Below are 27,572 nucleotides of genomic sequence, written 5' to 3' on the forward strand. Positions count from 1 at the left end.
GTTAATCTTGTGTAATATATTTTATTATTTGTCAATTTATTTGTGGTATTAATACTTTATGTGTTATGTGTGAATTATATGTATTGCATTGTGCACCTTGGCCCAGAGGAATATTGTTTCATTTTGTGGTATGCATGTACACAGTTGAATGACAATAAACTTGAACTTATTAGTCCTTCGAATTTTGCACTGCATATGTTTTTCTCATCTGATTAGTGCACCCTTTGATTCACTCTCATATTCCCATTCAGCTGCCCAAAATAACATCAACTGGGAAGTTCAGAGGTATGATGGCTGGTACAACAATCTTGCCTATCATAAAAGAGGCTCGGCTGGTAAGACTCACTCTTGCGATCTTCTAGTATTGGGTTTCCAACTGTAAACATAATTATGGTTTACGTCCTCACTATTAAATACTGCAAAATATTTAGGTTAGTCTTTGATATAAATATCACAATATACAATCTATCTGTGTTTATACCTGAACAGGATATGTTTACAAAGCACAGCCAAACATACAATTTAATATACAATTCAAAGGTTTTTTGACAGCTTGGATCTCACTGCTTCTGAATCCCTTTTCCTTTCCAGAATCCTGTTATTGTGAGCAATACCTAAATGACAGCTTCAATGTTATCCAGCCATCAGGAAACTGATAGGGTTGGCCAGAATACTGGTTTAATTCTTTCGTGGTCAAATAAAATTAATGGAAATTGATACTTGGCCAGGGTGTAAATCTGTTCCACCCCATGTTATGGGCTTTCTGAGCAATGTTAACATAGCTTTCTCTAATCAGATCCTCACATAAGTTACAGAATTAAGATAAATCTACCAGGAACTATCAATGAGTTTGACAAAAATTACTGTCAAAGCTAGAACAATACTGTCATTATGCAAAGTTCAAAGTAGTTTCATTTTCAATGTAAAAATTGAAAAAATTTTACTGTGCAAAAATCTTAGGCGCATATATAGAGCAAGGGTGCCCAAGACTTTTGCACAGTACTATATGTCATGTAATTTGTTGTTTTGCAGCAGCAGTACATTTCAATATATAATAATAAAAACTATGAATTATAATAAAAGTATATATCTAAAAAGAAAATGTAATTAAATAAGAAGAGCAAAAAGTAAGAAAAAATACTGGGTAGTGTTCATATAGATATACAGTACTGAGCAAAACTCTTAGGCACCCTGGCTATATATATATATGTGCCTAATTTTTTTTTGTGCAGTACTGTAGATGTCACCATATTCTACCCTGAGATTCATTTTCTTGTGGGCATACCCGATAGAACAGAGAAATGCAATAGAATCAAAGAAAAAACTATACATACTGACAATTGATGTGCAAATACAAAAGTCTGTGCAGATACAAAAAAAAATTAATACTGAGAATATGTGTTTTAGAGTCCTTGAAAGTGAGTCCATAGAACTAGAATGAGAGTGATATTGATTGGAATATTTCTCATATTATTGCTTCATTCAAAACAGTATTAACATGACATCATAAACATGATTTAGATTATTACTCACATTATTATTAGCATTATTCACCTTATATACATTACTTAGAATATCACATGGATATCAGTAAAACACAATCAGTTGTGTTTGATTCTGAACAGAAAACATTATTGTATGCATTATTCAGAATATTATTTATATTATTCAAAACATTGTTCATAATATACTCACATACTTCAAAACATTACTCGCATTACGTCTCACATTGCTCAAGGGGCCCAAGCGTCCACTGGACTAGGAGTCTAAAGCATGGTGATGTGGATTGTGGGAAGGGGTGTCCCAGGAATGAAATGAGGAGTAATTTCTTCTCCTCACTGTGACTTGCGATCTTCTGTCGTTGTTTTGATTCAACAGCGAGGGGAATAGATGTCCAAAGCACCGAGAATCAGAAAGGAATCAGATAGCTTGCTGCTGCCATCAAGAAGAAGGTACAGGAGCCTTAGGTCCCACACCACCAGGTTCAGGAACAGTTATTATCCTTCAGCCATCAGGCTCCTGAATCAGCGTAGAGAACTTCACTCACCTCAGCACTGAAGTGATTCCACCAACTTTCAATATCATTTATTACATAGTTATTTATCAGTATTATTATTTTTTGTATTGCACAGTTTGTCTTCTTTTGCCCATCGGTTGTTTTACCATCTCTGTGTGTAGCTTTTCATTGATTTTATTCTATCTACCCTGAATGCCTGCAAGAAGATGAATCTCAGGGGAGTACTGCATATGGGTTGCATAAATGTACTTTGATAATACATTTACTTTGAATAAACTTTTTTTTGGAAACTGGGCATTGTGCAGGATTAGCTGTGATCATACTGAATGGTGGAATAAGCCCTTGTGGGTTTGGTGTCCATTCAGGCACTAGTACATAGAACAGTTATCACTGATTACATGCAATCTCTACCTTAAGATTCAGGACAGAGTTAATCCCCATATTGTCATAGAAAATAGAACATAGAACAGTACTGCCCAGTATAGGGCCTTTGGCCCACAACTTTGTCCAAACCTTTTATCTTACTGTAAGATAAATCTAACAGATAGCTTTCCCTTTTTCTTTCATCCATTTGTCTAAGAGTCTTTTAAATGACTCTAATGTACTTGTCTGCACTACCATCCCTGGCAGCATGTTCCATCTGCCGACAAAAGCTACCTGTGGCTTCCCTCTATAGTGTTACCATTCATCGGGGAAGGCAGGGAGGAACTTCCACTGTGACAATTGTCTGAAACTATCTTTCATCCACAGGTTCCCCTTTCATGCGCCTAATGCCTGCCAGGTACACTGATGGCGTTTATCAGGCTTTGGAAGAGCCTGACGTCCCAAATGCGCGCACCATCAGTAATATAATAGCCAACGGAACATCGGGATTGCAGTCTATTAAAAATAACACCGTGCTGAGCATTTTCTTTGGTAAGGATTGTGGGTTGCTGCTGCAAAAATTTCAGGGGCAAAAAATAATTAGTGTCTGTTCATCTACATTAATAAGTAGCAACAACATTTTAACACGAATACTTATTAAGTTTATATACTTGATGGCCAGAGGAATTTATATTGAATTCATTTCTTTTGTGTGGTTTCTTCAAGTTCTATCCTTATAACACTCTTTCTACGTGTGATAGAAGTACAGAGATCAAGTGAGGCAGGTACTGGGAGTGTAAGGAAACTTTCTCAAACTCCTATGAAGTCTAGCCGCTAATATGCTTGCATCAGTATGTGGAGACCAAGATAAATCCTCTGAATTGTCAGCACCCAGGAACTTTTGTATACAGTTGACCTATTCAATCAGAGACAAGTTAATTCTGAAATGGAATAACCTGTATTTGATATATAGTTGAGGAACTAAGCAAAAGAGATGCTATGGATGTCAGAAAAAGGCATTTAAAAAATGTTACATTACTTTATTGAGATACAATGCAGAATTCCATCCTTCTGAGTCATACCGCCTAGCAACCCCTGATTTAATCCTAGCGTAATCACAGGACAATTTTCAATGAACAGTTAACCTACCAACTGGTACATCTGCGGACTGTGGGAGGAAAATGGATCACTTGGGCAAAACCCACGCAGTCATGGGGAGAACATTCGGACTCCTTACAGAGAGCAGCGGGAATTGAATCTGGGTCACTGTTGTAAAGAGTTGTGCTAGCCACACCGTGCTGCCCCAGGAGAAAACAAAGATTGTCAAAGTCAAAACCATTGTCAAGCTTATTATCACGCACACACCTACAGGGCCAATGAAAACTCTACTTGCAGCAGCATCACAAGCGTATACTGTAGAATCTTTAATCAGCATTCATAAGAGAAACAGAAATAAATGAATGGGGCGGCAAAGTAGTGTAGTGGTTAGCACTTCACTTTACAGTAGCAGTGTCCCAGGTTCAATTCCTCCTGCTGCCCTCTAAGGGGTTTGTACATTCTCCCTGTGACTGCATGGGTTTCCTCCCACAGTTCAAAGATGTACCAGTTGGTAGGTTAATTGGTTATTATAAATTGTGCCTTGATTAGGCTGGGATTAAACCAGGGCATTACTGGGGGTGCGGCTTCAAGCGCCAGAAGGGCCTGTTTCGCACTGCATCTCAATTAATTAATTAATTAATTAAAATGAGTTATAACAATTTTTACAAGAAAGTCGAATTAGAGCAAAAAAATAATAATTTTTAGTGCTAAGTGGTCATAGTGTTGCTAAACTGTAGTGATTATGGTTGCTCCAGATGGTTCAAGAACAGCTATTCCTGGTAGTGTGGGACTTCAGGCTTCAGTACCTCCCGCCTAATGACAGCTGCAAAAGATGGAGCGCAAAGATGATTAAGTTGCTAACACAATGTTCCAGCTTTATAGAACTGACCAGTTACAGAGCAGAGAGTGATTTAAATTCTGCAGGCAGGGTAACAAGCATTAATACCAAGCTTGTCTTTGTGACTTCTTCCCTATTCCTATGCAAGTCAAGAAATTAGATACACAGCACAAAGAGTCTAGAATCTTTATGCAACAGCAGTCCAACAAGATTGAGATTTGGTCCTCTGTGGGCAGACTTTGCTTAGACAAGCACTGCCATTCCATTTCAAATGAGGGATGTCACAATTAAGAACAAAAGACCATATGATATAGGAGCTGAATTAGACCATTTGGCTCATCGGGTCTGATCCACCATTTAATTGTGGCTAATTGATTTTTCCTCTTAGCCCAATCTCTTGCTTCCTCCCCATATCTCTTCATGCCCTGACCAGTCAAGGTTAAGCAACTACTGCTGTGTTCTTTTCCAAACTTGTACAGGATATCATCTGATGAGTGAGATTTTGGATACAAGGCACCCAGCGTGTCCCCCTGAATTCCTTGATGTCCTGGTCCCACCTGGCGATTCCATCTTCGACCCCAATGGAACAGAGAGTGTGAGGTTACTCTTTCAGCGAAAGGAATGGGACAAGAATTCGGGGCACAGCCCCAACAATCCGAGGATACAGGTAACGGGACGAGGAGAGACGGGTATTAGCTCCTGTAAGTGTCCATTATGGGTGATGATGAACCAGTGTACCAATGTTAATGAGCATGCTCTATTGCCCACATCACCACAGAGATATGCAGTCCCTCCAAACCACAATGTATAGTCTATCTGTGGAGCAACTCCCTTGCCAAAATCCTGCACTTAATCAGCAAAGAACTGAGCTAATCTATGATGTCATGTGATGTTACTGAGTCACATATACAGCCCCAAAGCAGCTTTGCTCACAGAGCTGCTGAGAAAGCCTTTCCTAAACACAATAGATTTTGTAGATGCTGGAAATCTTGAACGACATACAAAATGCTGGAGGAACTCAGCGTCTATGGGGAGGAATGAACAGTAAACGTTATGGACTGAGATCCTTCATTAGGACTGGAAAGCGAGGGGCGGAAGCCAGAATAAGGAAGTGGGGGGAGTGGAAAGAGTACAAGCTGGCAGGGTAGGCTTGAATGGGTGGTGGGGGGGGGGAGGATGGAGAAAGAAGATGGGAGGTGATAGTTGTAAGTGGCAAAGGGCTGAAGAGGAAGGAATCTGATAGGGGAGGACAGTGGACCATGGAAGAAAGGGAAGGAGGAAGGGAACCAGAGGGAGTTGATGAGCAAGTGAGGAGAAAGGGTAAGAGGGTAGACCGAATGGTGAGTGAAGGAAGAAGGGGGCAAAAATTTCCAGAAGTTAAACAAATCAATACTCATGCCACCAGGTTGGATACTACCCAGAAGGAATATGACGTGTTGTTTCACCAATGGGATACAATAGTTGACCCCGACAGATGAGGTGTTGCCTCATCTCAAAGTTCTGTTTAGGCCCTTGAATGGTGGTGAAGGAAGAGGTGCAGGGGCAGGTGCAGCACTTGTCATGCTTGCAGGGGTATGTATCAGGAGAGAGATCGGTGTGGATGGATGTGTGGGCAAGTGAGTCAAGAGTGAAGAAAGAAACCTTTGACTGACAGCAAAGCCAGTCCCTCTCAACAAAATTGCCAAGGCTTCGAAGTATCCCGGACATTCAAGGGCATTCAGAAACTATTGATGATGAAACAATTAAAGCTTCTTTTAAAGAAAAACTTTCAAATTGCATAAATAATTGTAAGCATTACTGCAGGCACAATAATTGAAAATATTCAATTAACCTTACCGCCTCTGTTCCTCACTTCTATTGACCCTAGACTCAGTGGCCACTTTATTAGATACCGCCCGTACCTAATAAAACGGCCACTGAGTGTATGCTTGTGGTCCCCGGCTGCCGCAGCCGTCCACGTCCACTTCATGGTTTGAAATGTTATGCGTGCAGAGGTGCTCACATAACAGTTCTGCACACCACTGTTGTAATGCATGGCTACTTGAGTTACTGTCGAACCGGTCTGATCTCACCCATTAGCAAGGCATTTTCACCCACATATCGGCCACTCACTGCATGCTTCTTTCTTTCTCAGGAGATCAGTAGTTCCGCGTTTCTCAAAAACCCCATCCTAGCACCAACAGTCATTCCACAGTCAAAGTCATTTTTCCCCATTCTGATGTTTGGTCTGAACAACAACTGAACCTCTTGACTACACCGGCATGCTTTTATGCGTTAAGTTACTGCCACATGATTAGCTGATTAGGTATTTACATTAACAAGCAGGTGTAAGGGATCTACCTAACAAGGTGGTCACTGAGCGTATATTGAAGTGAACAGGAACACTAGTCCCCATGAAGGATTCGGGAGCACAATGCACACCTAATAAACTGTCTGTCTCTTCTGCTGTTGCTCTTCAACAGATCAATGAAGCGACTGCCTGGATCGATGGGAGCTCCATCTATGGATCATATCACTCCTGGTGTGATGAATTACGGAGTTTCTCCGATGGCTGGCTGGCTTCCGGTTCTGATCCTCGGCTTCCCAAGCCAAGCACCGGAGACCTGCTGATGTGGAATCACCCTGATCCCTCTAATGGAGACACGGGGCTTCGAGGATTTTATGGTGAATTCCTAACATTAAACTCACTTGGTTTTGACCATGTTTAAGGGGATTAAACTTTGATTTAGGTCCATTCTTTATTGGAATTGGGCATAGTTAGCGTTGTATCAAAATTATCAGCATAAGCGCACTTTGCTCCCTAGAACAGCCTAGGTGGGTGAGAATGAGGGGAGATTTGACAGAGTTACAAAATTATAAGGGGTATAGAAAGTGTTCAAATGGTTTAATTTTATATCAGAGAATGTACAGTATACAATCTGAAGTCCTCACACTTCACAGACATCCATGAAACACAGACACAAATGCCCATATATTGAATGACAGAAACAGCAGAACCCCGAAGCCCCCCTTCCCCCCTCCCATTGCACAAGCAACTGCAAGGAAACCCTCTCCCTCCCCCCAGCTGAAGCAATGACCCTCCCCAATCCTCGCCATGCAAGCAATTGCAAAAAACCCTCAAGGAAACCTTGATCCAGAGCCCGTCAAATCACTGCAGTTCCAAAGCAAACAGGCTTTTCCACTGAGGTTGGCTGAGACGAGAACTGGGGGTCATGGGTTCAGGGTGAAGGGTGAAATTTTAAAGGCAATTTGAGAGGGAACTTCTTCACTCAGAGGACGTTGAATGAATTGCCAGCATAAGTGCTGGTTATGGGTTCAATATCAATAATTTAACAGAAAATTGGATAAGTACATGGATGGGAGGGAGTGGAAGGCTATGGTCTAGTTGTAGATTGATGGGACTAGGCAGAAAAATAGTTTGGGAGGGACCAACTGGGTCAAAAGTCCCTTTTCTTTGGTGTAGTGTTCTTTGACTCTAAGTGATAGATACGGGTTCAACAGTAAAATTGTACCATTCATCAACAATATTTTGTATAATTTATGACTAATTTATTTCCTACTTCTGAAAGTTGTGCCTCTGATGTTATGTGCCCGTGATGCTACGGCCAGTAAGTTTGCCATTGCACCTGTACATACGACAATAAATATATCTTAGTGTGAAGGTATGGTCAGTAACTTTTGTGCATTTTCTGAGAACTTTTGATATCTACAGTGATGTGAGCAATTTAGAGTGATGTGGTCTCAGTGCAGGACAATGGAACTAGGCAGAAGATCTCCCGATGGAGAGAAAACTTTTTCTCCACTTTGATCCTTGAAATCAGGCTGGGATGGACTAGATGGGCCGAAGAGCTTTATTCTAGTACTCAATGACTATGTGGACAGGGCATGGCAGCTTTGCTTTCTGCTGATGTCTTGACCTCAGTTCATCATTGTTTGACAAGGTTCAAAATGGAGAATATTTTCTTTTCTCCATCGTGAAGAAGATGAAGTTAGCAGAAGCGGAATTTCAATCATGTTTACGTCCAGTCATATGAAACACATTAGCAAGACAGGTGGGCTTCCCTCAAATGTATCCAACACATTCACCTCAACCCTGCCCTGAGATGACAAGTTCAACAATCTCATCATCACAGGGTGAAAATATCCCTTTTGAACTAAATAACCCACTTAGGTTTTCAGCCACGATGTTATATTTGTGGCCTTTAATCTTGCCACCCTCCAGAAGTTCCAAGCCTCTTGCCTAGAAAAGCATCATTGCTGGTTGCATTAAATGCATTGCATGGCAGAGACAGCAGAAGTAGAATGAATGGGTGCCTCTGCCTCATTACATATTTCACTGGACCAACCAGCAATGCCAGCAAGGTTATTTAAACAAGCCTCATATAATTCTACAGCTACAATCCATTCCTGTGTATGAATGCCAGACTATCTCATTATTTTTGCTCTCTCTTTGTGCTATTTATTTAAAGTTTTCTATATATTTCTTACTATAATTTATAGTATATTTTATGCATTGCACTGTATTGCTGCCACAAAGCAACAAATTTCATGATAATAGACCTGATTCTGAGCCCACATTCATTCCTCTAGTTTCCTCTCTCTCCACTGATAGTTATTGTTCCTTCAAATCTGTCTAATATGCTTCTGATGCTATTCATTACAATATTTTATTTTTGTTTTTAATTGTGTTGCTTTCTTGTACCATTCATCAACAATATTTTGTATAATTTATGACTAATTTATTTCCTACTTCTGAAAGTTGTGCCTCTGATGTTATGTGCCCGTGATGCTACGGTCAGTATGTTTGCCATTGCACCTGTACATACGACAATAAATGTATCTTAGTGTGAAGGTATGGTCAGTAACTTTTGTGCATTTTCTGACTTGCGGATAAGATCGCAAGTTCATTGCCCAGGGCTGGTCTGTATTAGGTCATGTTCAAGTCTCTGCTTTCGAGAGAAGAGAGACACAATCTGCTCACCCAACTTCAACCTCTAACAGACATTAAATTCTGTCGTAGATTCTGGAAATCCAAGGGCCAATGAAAGCCCATTCATCATGGCCGAGCACATGATCTGGTTCTGGTACCACAATCATCTCGCCTCTCAGTTTAAAGCTGGGCATCCCACATGGTCAGATGAAGACATATTCCAACACACCAGGAAGTGGGTTATTGCTACATTCCAGGTAACTTGCAGTGTGGAACAAGGAAGGATCAAACACCACATATTTGCTTGTAGAAATGGCCATAAATGATGAGGAAATATTTCCTACATCGGGAAAGAAGGCCAATTGGTAAGCTCTCACCACATCCCTAGAGGAAAGACAGAGAGATTCAGGGGGAAAATAAGCTCCTGAGTTTATGATCTGAATCTCTCTGACTCAGCTGTCTCTCCTGAATCTCTCTGTCTTCCCTGCATCTCTGTCTCTCTGTTCTCCAGAATCTCTCTGTCTCCCCTAAATTTATCTGTTTCATTCTTCCCTGTATCTCTCTGTTTTTCTTTCTGAATCTCTCTATTTCTCCTGAACTTATCTGTCTCTCTGTCTCCCTTGCAACTTCCTCAATCTCTCTGTCTCTTTATCTCCCCTGTATTCCACAAATACAAGAGATTCTGCAGATTCTGGAAATCCAGAGCAGAACACACAAAATGCTAGAAGAACTTGGCTGATCCTTTCCACTCCTGAAGAAAGGCCCCAGCTCGAAGCATCAGTTGTACCTTCCTCTCCATAGATGCTACCTGATCTGTTGAGTTCCTCCAACATTTTGTGTACGTTCCTCTGAATGTCTTTGCCTCTCTGTCTCCCCTGAATTTCCTTACAAATTATCTGAAGCCAAGATTCTACCCTAAAGCTTCAAGCAGAACGCCTGGAAATTGCCTTTAAATATTTTGCTAAAGACACTGTTCAAACAGAAGACCTCTTTGTTGTTCAATGCTTCCTGCTAACCATTGTCTTATTTTTGCAGAACATTGCACTGTATGAGTGGTTACCTAAACACCTGGGACAGAGTTTACCTGCTTACACAGGTAAGCTACAGAAAGTTTGCAACATTGAACGAGTTTTTAAAGCTGCAAATTTAGCTTTTCTAACCAGTTGTTGTGCTCTGCAGGTTACAAGACGTTTGTTGACCCTAGCATCTCATCTGAGTTTCAGGTGGCTGTATTGAAATCTCTTGTTACCATGGTACCACCTGGAGTGTACATGAGGTTAGAGATAAATTCTGTAATTATTTAATTATGGGTAACCTACTCCCCTTCTGTCCCTTAACTCTCTCATCAGTTGTTCCTACACTCACCCCAAAATTTATCACCCTTTCTTTCCCCCTCCCACCCTCACCCACTCTATCTGCGCATCACCCTTAGACTTCTCCCCCAGGTCCCCTCCTCTCACTCTTCCCACCTGCCCACCCCACCTCCCCAATTTGGTTCCGTGCTCCACCTTCCTCTCCTATCAGATTCCATCATCAGCAGCCCTGTGTCATCTACGCCTGTCACCTCTGAGCCTCTTTCGCTACCTCCACTCCCTCCTCCTCCGTCTGCCTATCACTCCCCTCTACTGGGTCCACTCATCATTTGCAAGCTCTTGCTATGCACTGCCCCCTTTTTGTAACAGCTATCTCTCCTCTTTCTTCCATTCCAAACGACGAACCCTAACATGAAATGATAATTGTCTAATTCCCTCCACATGTGCTGCCTGACCTACTGAGTTCCTCCTGGAGCTGTTTTTCTGATAGGGGTGGCACAGTAGCTGAGTGGTTAGCACAATATTTTACTGCTCCAGTGACCCGGGTTCAGTTCCTGCCACTGTCTGTACGTTCTCCCCATGACCGTGTGGGCTTCCTCTGGGTGCTCCAGTTTCCTCCCACATTCCAAAGATGTACTGGTTGGTAGGCTAATTGGACTTTGTAAATTGTCCCATGACTAGCCTAGGATTAAATTGGGGAGTTGCTGGGTGGCGCCACTTGAAGGGCCAAAAGGACCTATTATGTGTTGTATGTCAATAAATAAATTCCATCATCTGCAGTTTTGTCTGCATCCAGAACTAAATGCTATTGGCTAACGATTAATTTTCTATTATACTCTCCGCGGGCTCTGCATTGGTCTCTGAATGTGCGGCATACATTTACCTGGTGGACCGGTGCACTGACCAGTCTCACCTGCACAGGTAGTGGGCTGACTTGCTCCTCACTGACAACTGGGCCCAGGTGGTGGATCCTGAGCCCAGTGACTGTAATGTACCTCTTGGAGGTTAAAGGTTTGTGAGAGAGAATAAGTTGCAGGGATATAGGAAAAGAAGGAGGGAGGAGTGAGGCTGCTCTGCTGGCAGCCAGCATCAACCCAACAGGCCAAATGGCCTGCTCCTGTGCTGTAATAATAAAGTTAATTGTCCTAACACAAGCTTGTATGCAGAATCAGTCCACACTACAATTGAAAGTCTGCTTTGTGGAACAGGTGTAAACCAGAGAACCAATTGATTAAGTTTAGATTCATAAATTTCTACAAAATGGAAACATGCCCTTCGGTCCATCTCATCTATGCCAGCCAACACATCCACCTAAGCCATTCCGAGCTGTTCACATTTGACTCATGTCCCTCTAACCCCTTCCCATCCATGTACCTGTCCAAATGATATTTAAACATCACAAACATGAGAAAGTATGCCAATGCCGGAGACCTAAAGACAGACAGACAGACAGACACACACACACACACACAAACCTCAGCAGGTCAAGCAGCGTCTATGGAAAAGAGTAAACAGTCGACCATTGGAGCTGAGACCCTTCTTACCTATCTCCACCTATCTCCATCACTTTCTCTTAACCTGAAAAATTCTTTGTTTTTTTTCCCAGTCAACAATTATTCCTCAAGCGCTAATGGTTACCTCTGGGCATTCTCACACAGTAGTTTCTATGCCTAAATGGCTTCTATTTTCCCTAACTGTAACATGTTGAATGAATGTCATCGTTTTTATAACACCTTAAGCTACCCTGAGATCATAAAGATGTAAATTCTTTACAAATGCTTAGATTTGTAGCATAATACAGTGCAGAAACAGCTGCTTCAACCCAATCTGTCCAGGCCAACAAAGATGCCTGTCAGCATTCGGTTCAGCTGAGGATACTCTACTTCTCATTTACATTTCAGCCAGTGGAAAGACAGTTATTATCATCTACCATTATCTTAAAATTCTGCTCATAAGGATGGCATGCCCCGATTAAGGGGAAAATAGAGCTGCCTGTTTGATGGAAACTGATTGGTTCACAAAATGGGCCCAATGAAAAGAGATTGTTGGAAATACCTGGCAGGTCAGGCAGCATCCACAAAGATGAGAAAGAGAGTTAACATTTCTAGTCAAAGACCTTTCAGCAGCTTTCCTATTGTCATTCCATTACTCCATTGTATCAAATGAGTTACATTGAGGGAATATATTTTTTAAGAAAGCATAACCGGGGCTGGAGAGTTTTATTTGCAAGAAATCAATAATCCTTGGGTGAGATGTCACTGAGAGAGAGAGAAGTCATCAACATCATTACGTGCCATGCCGCATGACGTGGGTAATCATGCTGACCGTGTTTGTTCTTGGCAAATTTTTCTACAGAAGTGGTTTGCCATTGCCACCTTCTGATCTGCGTCTTTAGAAGAGGGGTAACCCCAGCCATTATCAATACTATTCAGAAATTGTCTGCCTGGCATCAGTGGTCGCATGACCAGGACTTGTGACATGCACCAGCTGCTCATACAACCGTCCACCACCTGCTCCCATGGCTTCTTGTGACCCTGAACAGGGGGCTAGGCTGGTGCTACACCTTGCTGAAGGGTGACCTGCAGGCTAGTGGAGGGAAGGAGCACCTTACACTTCCTTTGGTAGAGACATATCTCCACCCCACACCCACATAGAGAGATACAGTATGGACACAGGCCCATTCGGCCCACTGAGGCAATTCTATCAGCCACACATTTATACTAATCACACATTAAATCCATTTTTTTTACTCTTTACGCATTCTCATTAGTCTTCTCCCAGATTCAACCATTCACCTATACAGTAAGGATAAAGTAAGGACTGGATGTGCACCCAAAATATTATAAGCCACAGGGCTATGGGTATCTCCACCCAACATGAATAGATGGACATCCTATGTGCTAGCTTCCAATGATTTTAATTATCTGCCACTCTGCCTGTCTAAGTTTTGGTTTCCATCCTTTTCTTGCCTTCCTGCAGGAACAGGTCTTGTGCATTCCGGGATGTCTATAACATTTACAATAACATGTCTCCAGCTCTCCGTCTGTGCAACAACTTCTGGAATAGACAGGTAAAGAATCTGAATGGCTGGACTCCCATTGGTGGCCTGGATGACTTGTCCAATCTCTGCGACCTTTTTATTAGACTTTCTTCACAAAGTTTAGTAGTTAACAAAGTGCCAACATTTGCGGCCTCTCCTTACTGAACTCTTTAGTTCCTCCTCCACTTAGCAGGGGTTCCCAACCGTTTTTATGCTGCGGACCCCAGGATACAAACCCCTGCCTTAGAGTCAGTAAGTTGGTGGCTCCTGTTGGTGGCCTTGCTTCAAAAATTAAAATGGTGGGACTCTGAAGAAAACTGAAGGATCATGGGGTCCAGCTCAATAAAGAAGCAACAAAAATAGATAAGGTGGTAAAGATGGCAGTGTGGTAATGTAGCAGTTAGAGATTGCTTTGACCATAAAACCTAAGATATAGGAGCTGAATGGACCATCAAGTCTGCTCCACCATTTCATCATCGCTGATTTATTTTCCCTCTCAGCCCCAATCTTTGCCTTCTCCCCGTCTCCCTTCAGGCCCTGACCAACCAAGAATCTATCAACCTCTTTGCAGCGCCAGTGATCATCGACTAAAGCTTAATTCCCACCATTGTACGTTTTGTACATTTTCCCTGTGACCACATGGTCTCCTCCACCTTCCGGATTGTCTTCACTGTCACAGAAATCTCGAGTATAACTTTGAATGATTTGCTTAAACCAGAAAATTAAATGGTGAGCCCAAACTGGAAAGCTTCCTGAATAAAATCTCCAGAATGACGTGTGCACTTGTTGACCTACATGGTTTCAAAAATTAGTCATGTCGAGATTTTGAAGTAAGTTGACCTGAAGGGCAAGGTTTCTTTTTAATTTTTTCAGAGGCGGAATCTACAAACTGCTGCTGATTTTGAGGAACTGATTTTTGGGATGGCATCTCAAATTGCTGAAAGGGAGGATAACATTATAGTGGAAGACCTGAGAGGTAATCCATTTTAATACTTTTTCAGCAAAGCTGTCTATCAAGATCAATAACACTGTTCACTAGACTGTGAGTATGCTAATAGCAAGAGATTGTTGGCTTTAAGAGGGGGACTTTGTGGTATGTTGCAGAGTATACCCAGCCGTCCAAGTCAGTAATTGTACAGCCTCCACTGTTGATTCAGCAGGCTGCATTCTTGTCTCTCATTCAGAAAGTTGTTGGTTGAACTTGTACTCTGGTGATTTAATCAAAAGGGGGCAGGTCAAATCATTGCCAACACTTACCACTCTGCAAAATGTCTTTTTCAAAAGCTCCTTTCTGGAAAGTGCTTTAGGGCAATTAAAACAAAAGAAAAATCACCCCATCTTAAAGAAGAAGAAGAAAGAATAACCTTTAACTCGGCAGTGGAGTTATCGGGGCTCTGTCACGACGGTGTTTCTGTAGCAAGCTATTCCTGTTTTTACGAGGCCGAGTTGCTAGCTCGCCAATCAGCCCGACTTGGATTCGAACTCGGGAACCTTTGCTCCGGAGTCCGGCGCTGATATTATTGCGCCACCAAGCGGGACACACCCCATCTTAAAAGTAGGTAGTAAATCTGATCAACCATTCTAGTTACCCACACCCCCAAAAAAACTACTGCTCTGTGTTACAAATGTGCCACAACTCTGAGGGGCCGAAGGGTACAAAGTATCCCCCTCCTTTGTGAGAATCGCAAGATCGCTATTAATTCAGGTCTGGGACCCAGGAAATGAGAGAGAGACGTCCAGAATACACAGGGTTTGGAATGTGTCCTGGCCTCCGCAAGACAAAGCCATGGATAATGGCCATTGTCTCTTGGAAACAGAATTGTGTATTGAGTACTGTACTATTCATTGAAGCCCTCAAGAGATGACAGAGTGGGCGGGTTGAGGGATTGCATCATCCCAACCTGATTGACATCTGAGACCCTGTGAGTAAGGATAAAAGAGGGTCTGGGGAACAACTCCTTTAGACGCACCAGGAGAAACGCTAGAAATCCTGTGACAGCGTTTAATAGCGACAGCCGGTGGAGGGCTCGCGTGCATCCTTTCCCTTTGCCTGGGATTGGGGCCTTACCACGGAAGAACGGCTTAGCTAAAGGACCGGCTACCCCAACGGAACTCTCGAAGGATCGTCATCATAAAAAGGAAAAGCTGGCAAGTTTCTAAAATCTCTCTCTTGACTCCAACCAAAGGCTGCAGCCTGAATGAACTGAGTGAACTTTATATTTCCATCGGACAATACATTATCCCCTAGACAACGATAGAGCTTATTTCTTATTGATTATTATTATACCCGCACTTTTAGATTTAGTATTGATGACGTATATTATCTGTATGTTTGCATTGATATTATTTTTGTGTATTTTTACTAATAAATACTGTTAAAAATAGTACCATCAGACTTCAACGGACCTCTCTATCTTTGCTGGTAAGTGACCCAGTTACAGGGTTCGTAACATCTGTCACTGTCCTGCACCGTAAATGCTTTAAACAACGTTTTATAATGCTGCTTACATTGTAGATACATGCTGGTATTTATGCACGTTTTATTCCATATCTGTACTTCAACCTCTAAATTATTTTTATATAATTCTTCATTCTTTAGAATTGCTGAATGTAGTTGTTTTTGATGCATCACCAACACACCACAGCAAATTCCTAATATATGCAAATATATGTGGTGAATAAAGTTGATGCTTAACCTTCTTTACTGACAACGTGAAACAGTTCAGATGTGATGAACGCTCTGCTCTTACTACCGCCACTTCCCTGTGCACTTTAGCAATTGAATTCCAGACTCAAACTGGTAGCTTCATCCTTGGGAACACATCTAGATACTCAGGACCATGCACTTGAATCGTTCAGCCTGGCTTGAAAATTGGATGACAGGAGAGAGGGTTGGCTTAAATAATGGTAGTCCGTGACTAGAATCAGAATCAGGTTTATCATCACTGATATATGTCGTGAAATTTGTTGTCTTGCCATTCAATACATAAACTATCCTGTAAATTACAACAAGAAATATATATATTTACATCAATATGTAGTGCAAAATGAGAGCAACAAATTTAATGAGGGCGGTTTCCAGTGACATCATCGTCGAGAATGGAATCTTAAGTTTCTAGCTCCTCTGGAAAAATGGGCATTAAGCCCCGTTAACTCATCAAGTATAATATTTTTTGAAAAATATTTGAACTGAAAAGAGGGGCAAGAATGGGGAAAAGGAATGGAAATTTAAAAAGAGACACTGCGGAGCCTGCGTCTGAGAGGCGTGCAGCAAGCGGCTCTCCTACCCGACCGCGTGCTAGTGAGGCAGACACTGGGCCTCATTCAGATGAAGCAGCGAATGTCTTCGAAATCCTGAAAGAAATAATGAAGGTCCAGAAAGATATAAGCCAGCAGCTCAGTGATATTAAGTCAGAGCTCGCCAGTGTCAATCAAAAAATAGCGGTGGCAGAGACTCGAATTAAGAAGGTGGAAGATCGCGTTCAAAACGTGGAACAGATACTGAGTAAGACAATAAAAATATTACATCACCAAGAAGTAAACTGCTTGACCTGGAGGGAAGATCACTGCGGACAAATATCAGAATCTACAACGTTCCCGAAGGAGCGGAGGGCTCGTCTATGATGGAGTTTGTTGGAAAGTTGCTGCGGGACGCACTGGAGCTTCCCCCGGCTACGGAGCTGGAAGTCGAAAGAGCCCATCGTGTGCTCGTCCCGAAACCTACCTGGGATAGAAAGCCATGCTCAATAATAATTAAATTCATTCGGTACAGCACCAAGGCGGAGATTCTATGAAGGGCCTGGGGTAAGAAGAGAGTATTTTTCGATGATAAATTAATATATTTCGATCAAGATTACCCCCCGCGGTCCCCCAGAAACGCAAAGAATACTCCGAAGTAAAGCGAGTTCTAAAGCAAAATAAGATTAGATTTCAAACTCCGTACCCTGCTAAACTTCGAGTGTTTTATGACAACGGGACGCAGTTGTACCAAACAGTGGAAGAGGCAACTACAGACATGAAGGCCAGAGGGTTGCCCATCAGCATGACCTAAAAGAGGGAAAGCCTGGCTGAGGAATTATCCCGCTCCGCTTGGGAAATAGTGCGAGAATCGAGAAGGCAGGAGATGGGAGGAGGCTGAGAGAAATATATCAGGAAGAGACCGGGAGTTTCCCAAAGACAGACCTCACCCCCTTCAGAAGAACCATAAGGTTTGGCTAAGTTTAAAAATGTTGAGAAGCTAAACAGAAGCAAAAGTGCATGGTGATATACCTATCTCGAGAAATACTTATTATAATGTGGATTTTATATTTCTTAGTTGTTTTTCTTTATTCGCTCACTTACTCCTTTTTCCCCACCAAAATGAGAATATATATATATATAGGAGGAGTACACAGGGAATTCTTTTCTGTGGAATGGATTTGTTCACTGACTTTTATGAATACTGCAATGAAGGCCCTCAACTCACAAGTAGGAGGGGTTATCCCCACAGCTAGACATTTCCTCTCGCTCAACGCAGGGTCATCTACCAGAGACATTCGTTGCCATTTTTGTTATTATTTGCATTTCTTGGTTCTTATTTGTTCAGGGAGTAGATCGATTAAGTTTTGTTTTAATTTCAATGATACATTGACAGATAAATACAGATGGCTAAGGACAAAGTAAAATTCATTTCTTTTAATGTCAATGGGCTATTAAATCCAATTAAATGTAAGAGAATTTTATCCAAAATGAAAAAAGAACAAGCCCATGTAGTATGTTTACAGGAAACTCATTTAAGTGATAATGAGCATAAAAAAACCAAAGAGATTGGGCTTCACTAATCTGTTTTTCTCCTCATATAAATCAGGACATAGGAGAGGAGTTGCTATTCTTATCTCAAGTAAGCTAAATTTTGAAAAAGTATTCAAAATGGGAGATAAAGAAGGCAGATATATTCCGGTAAGGGGAAATATAGATGGCAATTCAGTTACTCTATTGAATATATATGCATCCCCGGGAAGTGATATTGGTTTCTTTCAGAAAGTTACTGATATTATGGTAACGGAAACAGAAGGTCTCCTGATATGTGGGGGAGACTTAAATTTACAATTACAACCAAACTTAGACTCTTCCAATAGAAACACCTATGACCCAAAATCTTAAGAAAGTTAATACACTTTTTGAGGATGTTGGTTTAATTAATATATGGAGGGACCTTTTCCCTGATAGAAGGGATTACTCTCATTATTCTGCTCCTCATTCTGTATATACAAGAATAGACTATTTCATAACATTTGGAAAAGACAAAGACAAAATAAACACCTGTGGAATTGGGACAATAGATGTAAGTGACCATGCACCTATATATTTATCTGTTGATTTTGACCTACAACTAAAGAATACTATTTGGAAATTAAATTCATGTCTACTCAATGATCCATACTTTAAGGAACAAATTAAAAAAGAAATTGGTCTCTACTTAGAACTTAATGATAACGGAGAGGTTTCACCTCCCATTTTATGGGATACTCTGAAGGTGGTCTTAAGAGGGAAAATTATAGCAATATAAGAAAAAAATAAGGAATAAAACATTAGAGGAATTACAAAATAGGCTGAAGGAACTAGAGAAAAAAAACATAAATTGAATTTGGCACTGGATACATTAGGGGAAATCAAAAGAATTAGGAATGAAATAAATAGTCTGGCTATGCAAGAAATCAGGAAAAACTTAATGTTTCTGAAACAGAGACATTGTGAAAATGGATTGAAATCTATGAAAATACTGGCGTGGAAACTGAAAAAAAAGATAGCAGAAAATACAATTCATAGAATTAGGGACCCAAGAATGAAAATGATAAAAAATAAGCTCAGTGAAATTCAAGAAGCTTTTGAAGTGTTTTACAAAACTCTATATTCCAAAGTTCCAGGGGAAAGCACAACCCAGATTGACACCTTCTTGAATTCTCTAGAGTTACCCACTTTAAGCGAAGAACAAAATAGAACGATGACTGCTGACTTAACTGAAGTTGAATTAAAAGCTGCAATTAGTAGGCTTAAATTAAGCATGTCACCAGGATCAGATGGGTATATGGCAGAGTGGTACAAAAAATTTAAAAACGAGTTAATTCCTGTTTTACTTCCCCACACTGAACTGGGCTCTAAAAAAGGCACAAATGCCACCCAGTTGGAAGGAAGCGATAATCTCAGCTATACCGAAAGAAGGCAAGGATAAAATGGAATGTGGGTCATTTAGACCAATATCCGTTATTAATGTAGATTATAGGTTATTTACCTCCATCATGGCCAAACGATTAGAGGAGTTTCTACCCATACTGATACGTAACGATCAGACAGGTTTTATACGACAACACCAGACACAAGACAATATATGAAGGACACTTCACATTATGGATCATATACAAGAAAATAAAATCAAAGCAATAGTGATAAGCATGGACACTGAAAAAACATTTGATTCGGTTAATTGGAATTTTCTTTACCAAGTTTTACATAGATTTGGTTTCCAAGACACAATTTTTAAAACTATACAGACACTATATGACAATCCTACTGCTAGGATTAAAATCAATGGATATTTATCAAATAGTCGTATCCTAGAAAGGGGCACAAGAAAGGGTTGTGGATGGTCACCACTACTCTTCGCGTTATATCTGGAACCATTAGCTCAATACATCAGACAAAATGAAGATATCAGGGGAATTACTATTAAAGGGACAGAGCATAACTTGGCTTGTTATGCGGATGACATTTTGATCTATCTAGGGAAACCAACATACTCTTTGCCTAATTTGATGCAATCCTTTGAACAATATGGTCAATTATCAGGATACAAGATCAACATAGATAAAACTCAATTACTTTCATATTACTATAGCCCACCAAGAGAAATTGAAAGTCAATACCCCTGGGCATGGCACACGGAGTCTTTCAAATATTTGGGCATCATTATGCCAAAAGATTTGGCAAAATTATCAGAATGTAATTATCTGCCTTTATATAAAAAAATTAAGGAAGTTCTGGCAAGATGGAACCTGATTCCTTTTCTCAGTCTCAGTTCAAGGATTGAGTCTATTAAGATGAATATATTGCCCAGACTGTTATATCTCTTTCAGACCCTACCAATAGAGATTAATCAAAATCAGTTCAATGAATGGAACACGATGCTATCAAGGTATATTTGTCAGGGTAAAAGGCCTAGAATTCATCTCAAAACTTTGCAATTAGCAAAGGAAAAGGGGGGGGGGCTTGCCTTCTCTTAGAGATTATTATTTTGCAGCACAGTTGAGAGCTGTGATATGTTGGTGCAACCCATCATATGACGCTCAATGGAAAAACATTGAGGAGTGGGTACTTCCCATCCCCATACAAGCAATTTTGGCTGATAACAACCTGCAAAGGTAAATAAATACTATTGATAACCCATGGGTGAAATTGACTCTTAAAATATGGAAAACTACTATAAAAGAATATAACCTAGAAGGAGAAATTGCAATTCTTAAATAGAGTGCATGTGACTCGGATTTTACACCAAATAAATTGGATGCTAGATTTAAGGACTGGACAGCTAAAGGAATAACAGTTTTTTGCAACATAATGAAAGAAGGAACACTGTTCAGTTTTGAAATGCTTAAAGAGAAACACTTATTAGAAAAACAAGATTTTTATCGGGGTTTACAGATGTGACAATAAGACGCTTAAAAATGTAACCAAGGCAAGTACATGCTTGATAGAGCTCTTTAGAAAAGCATATAATTCAGATAATGGTAGTAGAATCATTTCAAGCATGTATAAGGGGTTGTCAAATCTTAAAACACATTTGACTTCATACATTAAAACAAAATGGGAGAAGGAAGGAAGGATAATTATATCTGAGGAAGAATGGACAACAATATGGAGATATCAATGGAAGTGTACCAGTTCACAGAAATGGAGGGAGTTTAGATGGAAAAACTTGATAAGATATTTTATTGCACCCTCTTAAAAATCCCATAATGATAGGAACCTCCCTGTTTGCTGGAGAAATAGTGGAAATGAAAATGCAAATCATTACCATATTTTTTGGGACTACCTTGTTATCAAAAACTATTGGAGGGGGATACACAATGCCCTACAAGACATCTTTAAATGTGAAATACCCTTAGAGAGTAAGGCCATATATTTTGGATATATACCTCAAGAATGGTTGAAAAGAGATAAATATTTAAATAATATACTGCTGGTGGCTGGTAAAAAGACGCTTACTAGGAAATAGTTATCACAGGAGAGCCCAACTTTAAATACATGGATGGAAATTACAATGGACATTTACAAAATGGGGAAGATAACAGCATCTGTTAATCATAAGCTGGAACAATTTGATTCATACTGGGAAAAATGGTTTAACTACATAATGCCTCATAGGCCTGATTTTATTCTCACAACTCAATGAATCTGTTGTAAAAAAATGATCACTCCCTACTTGTACATAGTTCTTTCCTTTTGCTTGTTTTTTCTTTCCACTCTATATGTACAATGTCTGAAATACTTCTTACGGAAATGTTTGATCGCTGATGAACTTCAATAAAAAATAAATTACAAAAGAAATTAATGAGGGTTGTGTTCATGGGTTCATTGTCCATTCAGAAATCTGATAACGGAGGAGGAGAAGCTATTCATAAAATGTGGGTGTGTGCTTTCTGGCTCCTGGATCTTCCCTCTTAAGGTAACAAATAGTTAGTAGTAAACTTGTTGTGTAATGCCGAGACTTGTATATAATTCCGGGATAATCCCAATATATTTAAGGCTTTGGATTAGGGCGTGGAATATTATATTTCTAGATTGCTGATAACAGAAAACTGAATGAGATTGTGAGTCAGGAGGAGGGTTTAAGAAGGTATCAAGGTGATTTGGGGATCTAGGTCATCTTGTATGCCGTTTAAAGAAAGAAAGAAAACATGAGGTGCTGCAAACAGTTGAGAAGGCAAGTGAAAGGATGGTCTTCATTGCAAGAGGTTTTAAATATAGTAAAAAAACTTATCCTTATTACAATTCTGCATGGCTTTGTTGAGATTGCATTTGGATTCTTTTGGAAGTTTTGCTATCCAGCTGAATCTGGAAGACATAATGGTCAGTTTTGACATGGTGTATCTGTTCACGAGAGTTCTCATTAAGGACAGCTTGGTCCTCCTGCAGTCAAGGTTTGATAAAGGTACTGTTGACCTTTTTGAATACATCCTTACTTTGACATACTTTCTCTATAAGGGGAACTACTATGATCAAATGGACAGAGTGGCCATGGGATTGGCCATGGAAGATTTTGAGGAGAGGGTTCTGAGATCATCATCTTTGCGTCCCAAACGCTTCATTGATAACACCTTCGTAGTGTGGCCTCATGGACTCCAGGCACTCCAACAGTTTCACGACCATCTGAACAGTATACATCCAAACTTTCAATTTATGATGGAGATGGAGAAGAATGGTTGCCTCCCTTCTCTGGACGTTCTAATACAATGCAAACTGGACGGTAGCCTCGGACATTGCATTTATTGGAAACCCACTCACAGGGAATTGTACCTGAACAGTAACAGTCACCATCACGCCTCCCAACGTAGAGCGGTTCTTTCTACTTTGATTAACCATGAGAAACTATTTTGGAACCAGAGAGTCTCCCCGAGGAAATAAGACAATTACACACAACATTCCTACAGAGTGGCTACAAGGAGAATGAAATCAATCAGGCCCTTAAAAGGGCTGACAGAAAAAAACTCAGGAAACCTAACAGTGAGAAGGAACCCGTTGCTACCGTCTGTCTTCCCTATATTTCCACAATTCCTGGAAGGATCGCAAGGATCCTGAAGAAATACCAGATTGCTACTGCCCACAAGCCCGTAAGGAAGCTCAGGTCACAGCTTATGCAAGTCAAAGATGACCTGGGACTCAGGTCGGCAGGTGTTACATGTTTCCCTGTGAACGCGGAGCAGCATATATCAGCCAGACGGGATGCATGGTGGAAACCTGCATCAAGGAACGAATGAGGTGTATCTGTTTGGGTTATCCAGAGAAATCAGCAGTAGCAGATCACTGCATTTGCAATGGCCATTGGATTGACCAAAACTACTGTTCAGTGCCAATGGCTTTTGGGACTGCCTGGTGAAGGAAGCCATTGAAATAAAATTAGAGGAAAAGAGTTTTAATGAAGATGAGGGTCTTGCTCTAAGTAAGAACTGGAACATGATTGTAAACAAGGTGGGAGAGCGGAAACCTGATTGGATGAGGACTTACCAATCAGGATTACAGGGTATAAATACCACGAGTAGACTTACCCAGGCATCATCCCTGATGAAGATGGAGAGTTTGTCATTGAAACAATGGTTATAATCGATACTGGTACTCAGCTGGCAGCTGAAGAAGGGTTTATTTGTTTTGCTACCCTTTCCCCTGACAAATTGTTCTAGGGACTGCAATACAATGGTGTATACAGCCCATTGCAATCCATTACAGTGCCAGTCCAGCACATTGCAAACCATTGGAGTGGACAGTGCCCAGTCCAGCACATCACATCACAGGAAAAGTCCTCCCTGCAAGTGAACACATTTACAAAGTGCACTGGCACAAGAAAGCAGCACCTGTTATCATAACGCCATCGTCCAAACCATGCTCTCTTCTTGCTGCTGCCATCAGGATGAAGGTACAGGAGACTCCACCAGGTTCAGGAACAGTTACTACCCTGTATCCATCAGGCTCCTGAGTGCCGTGTATAGCTTCACTTACCTCAACACTGAACCGATCACTGAATACAACTTATAGACTCACTTTCAAGGACTCTGCAAGGACCATGTTCTCAGTATTACTTGTTTATTTATTGTTACTACTATTATTATTTTTTTTGGCATTTGTACAATTATATTTTTTTGCATGTTGGTTGTTTGTCAGCCTTTGTATGTAGATTTTCAAGGATTTTATTGTTTCAAAGGTTCATTTAATGTCAGAGAAATGTATACAATATACATACTGATATGCTTTTTTTGCAACCATCCACAAAAACAGAGGAATACCCCCAAAGAATGGACGACAGTTAAATGTTAGAACCCCAAAGTCCCCCGCCCCACCCAGCTCCCCTCCTTCCACGCGTAAGTGGCAGCAAGCAACAATTCCCCTACCCCAACCGGCAAAAAATGTATCGGCACCCACCACCGAGCACTCAAGCGTGAGCAAAGCAACAGCAAAGAAACAGACTTGCAGTACTCCAAAGACTGCTCATTCACCCAGTATTCGACATACCACAGGCTCTCTCTCCCCCTAATAATGGAGAAAGAGGTGTCTCTGTTTCACAGCAAGAGGGGAGACATAACAAACAACTCGCTGATTTATGATGTCACTTTTTCCGAGCTCTGTGCCCAAAGATCTAGGGTCTCTGGGCGTGCCGAACAACGGCCAGTTGTGAAACCCCAAGAGTGGGTCCCATTCCTGCAAAGAACCATAGTCAGGGTGTAACTCCAGGTCAGAGTCTTCAAAAGAATCCTGAAAGGGAAAAATAGAGATATTAGAGATGGAAATAGAGCTGTTTCCGAAGATGCAAGCAAAGGAGTCTCTGTTAGATGCCATTAACCCCCCCTGAGCTCCACCTCCAAGTTGTATTTCATTCTTCTACTGTGAATGCCCACAAGAAAATGTATCTTGGGGTAGTATATTGTGATGTACAAAAATTTAGACAATAAATTTATTTTGAACTTTGAACTTTTTGATTAAGTTCACCATTCTGATTGGTGGAGCTTTCATATGAGCAGAGATTGGGTCAACTATGCCTGCATTCACCAGCCTCTGAGTCACACAATTGCAAACAGAGAAATTGAATGAATTAATCAAAAATAATTTCTAATTCATTTAATTCAGTTAATCTCAATAACAGTAACCATGAAACTACTAGATTGAAGTAATAACCCATCTAGCTCATGAAGAGAAGAAGATGTCATCCTCACCAACTAGTCTATGTGTGACTCCAGACCCAATCAATGCTCTTAATCACACTTTTCAGGAATAATTAGTGACAGACAATAAATGCTACATTGCCAGTAACATCAATTATACACTCAATGGCCAACATATCAGGCATGTCCTGTATCTTATAAAGTGGCCACTGAGTGTACATTCATGGTCTTCCATTGCTGTACCCATCCACTTCAATGCTCAACATGTTGTCGCTTGGAGATGCTTTTCTGCACACCACTGTTGTATCACCTCATTATTCAAGTTTTTCTTCTACTTTCCCATCAGTCTGGCCATTCTCCTCTGACCTCTCTCATTAACGAGGTATTTTTGCCCACAGAACTGCTGCTCACTGGGTGTTTTTTGTTTCTTGCACCATTTATCTGTAAGCTCCAGAGACTGTTGCACATCTCTAGGGGATCAGTAGTTTCTGAGATGCTCAAGTCACCCTGTCTGGCACCAGCAATCATTCCATGGTCAACGTCACTTAAATCACATTTCTTCCTCATTCTGATAGTTGATCGGAATAACGTTTGAATCTCTTGACCATGTCCACATGCTTTTACCCATTGAGTTGCTGCCACATGATTGGCTGATCAGATATTTGTATTAACAATCAGGTGCACCTAATAGGTGGCCACTGAGTTATTCACTATCAAGAATAATCATTCATGACTTTATTAAAATACATATTTAATGTAGCCTATTGTTCCATTACACTCAGATTACATGTTTGGACCACTGAAGTTCTCTCGGTCTGACCTGGTGGCTCTCACTCTCCAACTTGGAAGGGATAATGGTCTTCCAACGTATAACACAATGAGACAAGTCTATCAGCTCCCAACAATTAGCAAATGGAGTGAAATTAATTCCAACCTGTCAAATGAGAATGAGGAGGTCAGTTACTCTTTCATCAATTTCCTTCAACTAACTATGGACCTTCTGTGTGTAAGATTCCGTCCTTCTTTTTAATTGAGTTGGCTTTTCAAGTTCAGGTTCATTGTCATTCAATCATACACATGGATAAAGCTAAATGAAACATCATTCCTCTGCAGACAAGATGCAAAACATAGTACGTACAGTCACACACAGCACATTTAGTTACCATACAGCACATACAGTCACAAAGTAGTAGTGGTACAACTCCCTGAGTGGCATGGCCTGAAGACTGACAGGTTGACATTAAAGCGTGAGGGGCATGTTTATGTAAAACAGTGTGTTAGGAGTGGGGGATGGCGTCATTGGCTGAAGACAACATGTACATGTGTGCTTTTTTTATACTCCTGGGGCATATTAAAAACATGATATAAATACAAGTTGTTATCATTGAATTTATCCCTAAATTCTATTCCATATGGTTGTTATTCATTAGTATGAAGAAATACCTTTAATCAACCCTGTATGGCACTTTGCTCTGATCTTTACCACTTTAACATAATAAGAGACATGCTAATATTCTAACAACCAGTCAGTATGGTAAAACTGATGATGACTGGAAGGAGGGTTGACATGAGGGAAGGGAATCCCTCTCAATAATAAGACCATAAGACATCGGAGCAAAATTAGACCAATCAACCTGTTGAATCTAACCTGCCATTCCACGAAGGCTGATTTATTATCCCTCTCAGTCCCATTCCCCCTATAATCTTTGACACACTTACTAATCAAAACCCTATGAAACTCTGCTTTAAATATACCTAATGACTTATCCTCCAATCATTAGGCAGTTTACAAAAGTGGGCAGGTACATATAATATATGTGTGTTAACATTCCTCCTCCAAAAATGGTCAAGTTTAAAATCCACTGCACTCTCCCTGATTGCATCCATCTGGTCTTCAAGTAATTTAAAATTTCCTTGGCCTTTCCAATGGCTAAAGCTCAGACATTACATCCCACTCCAAACCCACATCCACACCCCACCCCATCCACTTTCTAAATTAATTAGGACATCATGTTCTGTGGAACCTTTGTTGGCTCTATTCTCTGGCAATCTAAGTGAGCTTCACTT

The 27,572-nt window shown here is 40.7% G+C and overlaps 1 protein-coding gene across 1 annotated transcript in view; it reads left to right on the top strand.

Moving 5' to 3' along the window:
- LOC132379077 (dual oxidase 1-like) overlaps positions 1 to 27,572 on the top strand; it is a 122,374-nt gene that overhangs the window by 7,953 nt on the left and 86,849 nt on the right. Inside the window, exons 3-12 of the mRNA XM_059946616.1 lie at positions 252 to 335; positions 2,768 to 2,932; positions 4,796 to 4,983; positions 6,779 to 6,980; positions 9,337 to 9,503; positions 10,282 to 10,342; positions 10,426 to 10,522; positions 13,539 to 13,629; positions 14,473 to 14,575; positions 26,288 to 26,460. Coding sequence (XP_059802599.1) covers positions 252 to 335; positions 2,768 to 2,932; positions 4,796 to 4,983; positions 6,779 to 6,980; positions 9,337 to 9,503; positions 10,282 to 10,342; positions 10,426 to 10,522; positions 13,539 to 13,629; positions 14,473 to 14,575; positions 26,288 to 26,460 — 1,331 coding nt within the window. The remainder of the gene's footprint in view (positions 1 to 251; positions 336 to 2,767; positions 2,933 to 4,795; positions 4,984 to 6,778; positions 6,981 to 9,336; positions 9,504 to 10,281; positions 10,343 to 10,425; positions 10,523 to 13,538; positions 13,630 to 14,472; positions 14,576 to 26,287; positions 26,461 to 27,572) is intronic.

Source organism: Hypanus sabinus, chromosome 21 (genome assembly GCF_030144855.1).
Source record: "Hypanus sabinus isolate sHypSab1 chromosome 21, sHypSab1.hap1, whole genome shotgun sequence".
In the NCBI taxonomy this organism is placed as follows: domain Eukaryota; kingdom Metazoa; phylum Chordata; class Chondrichthyes; order Myliobatiformes; family Dasyatidae; genus Hypanus; species Hypanus sabinus.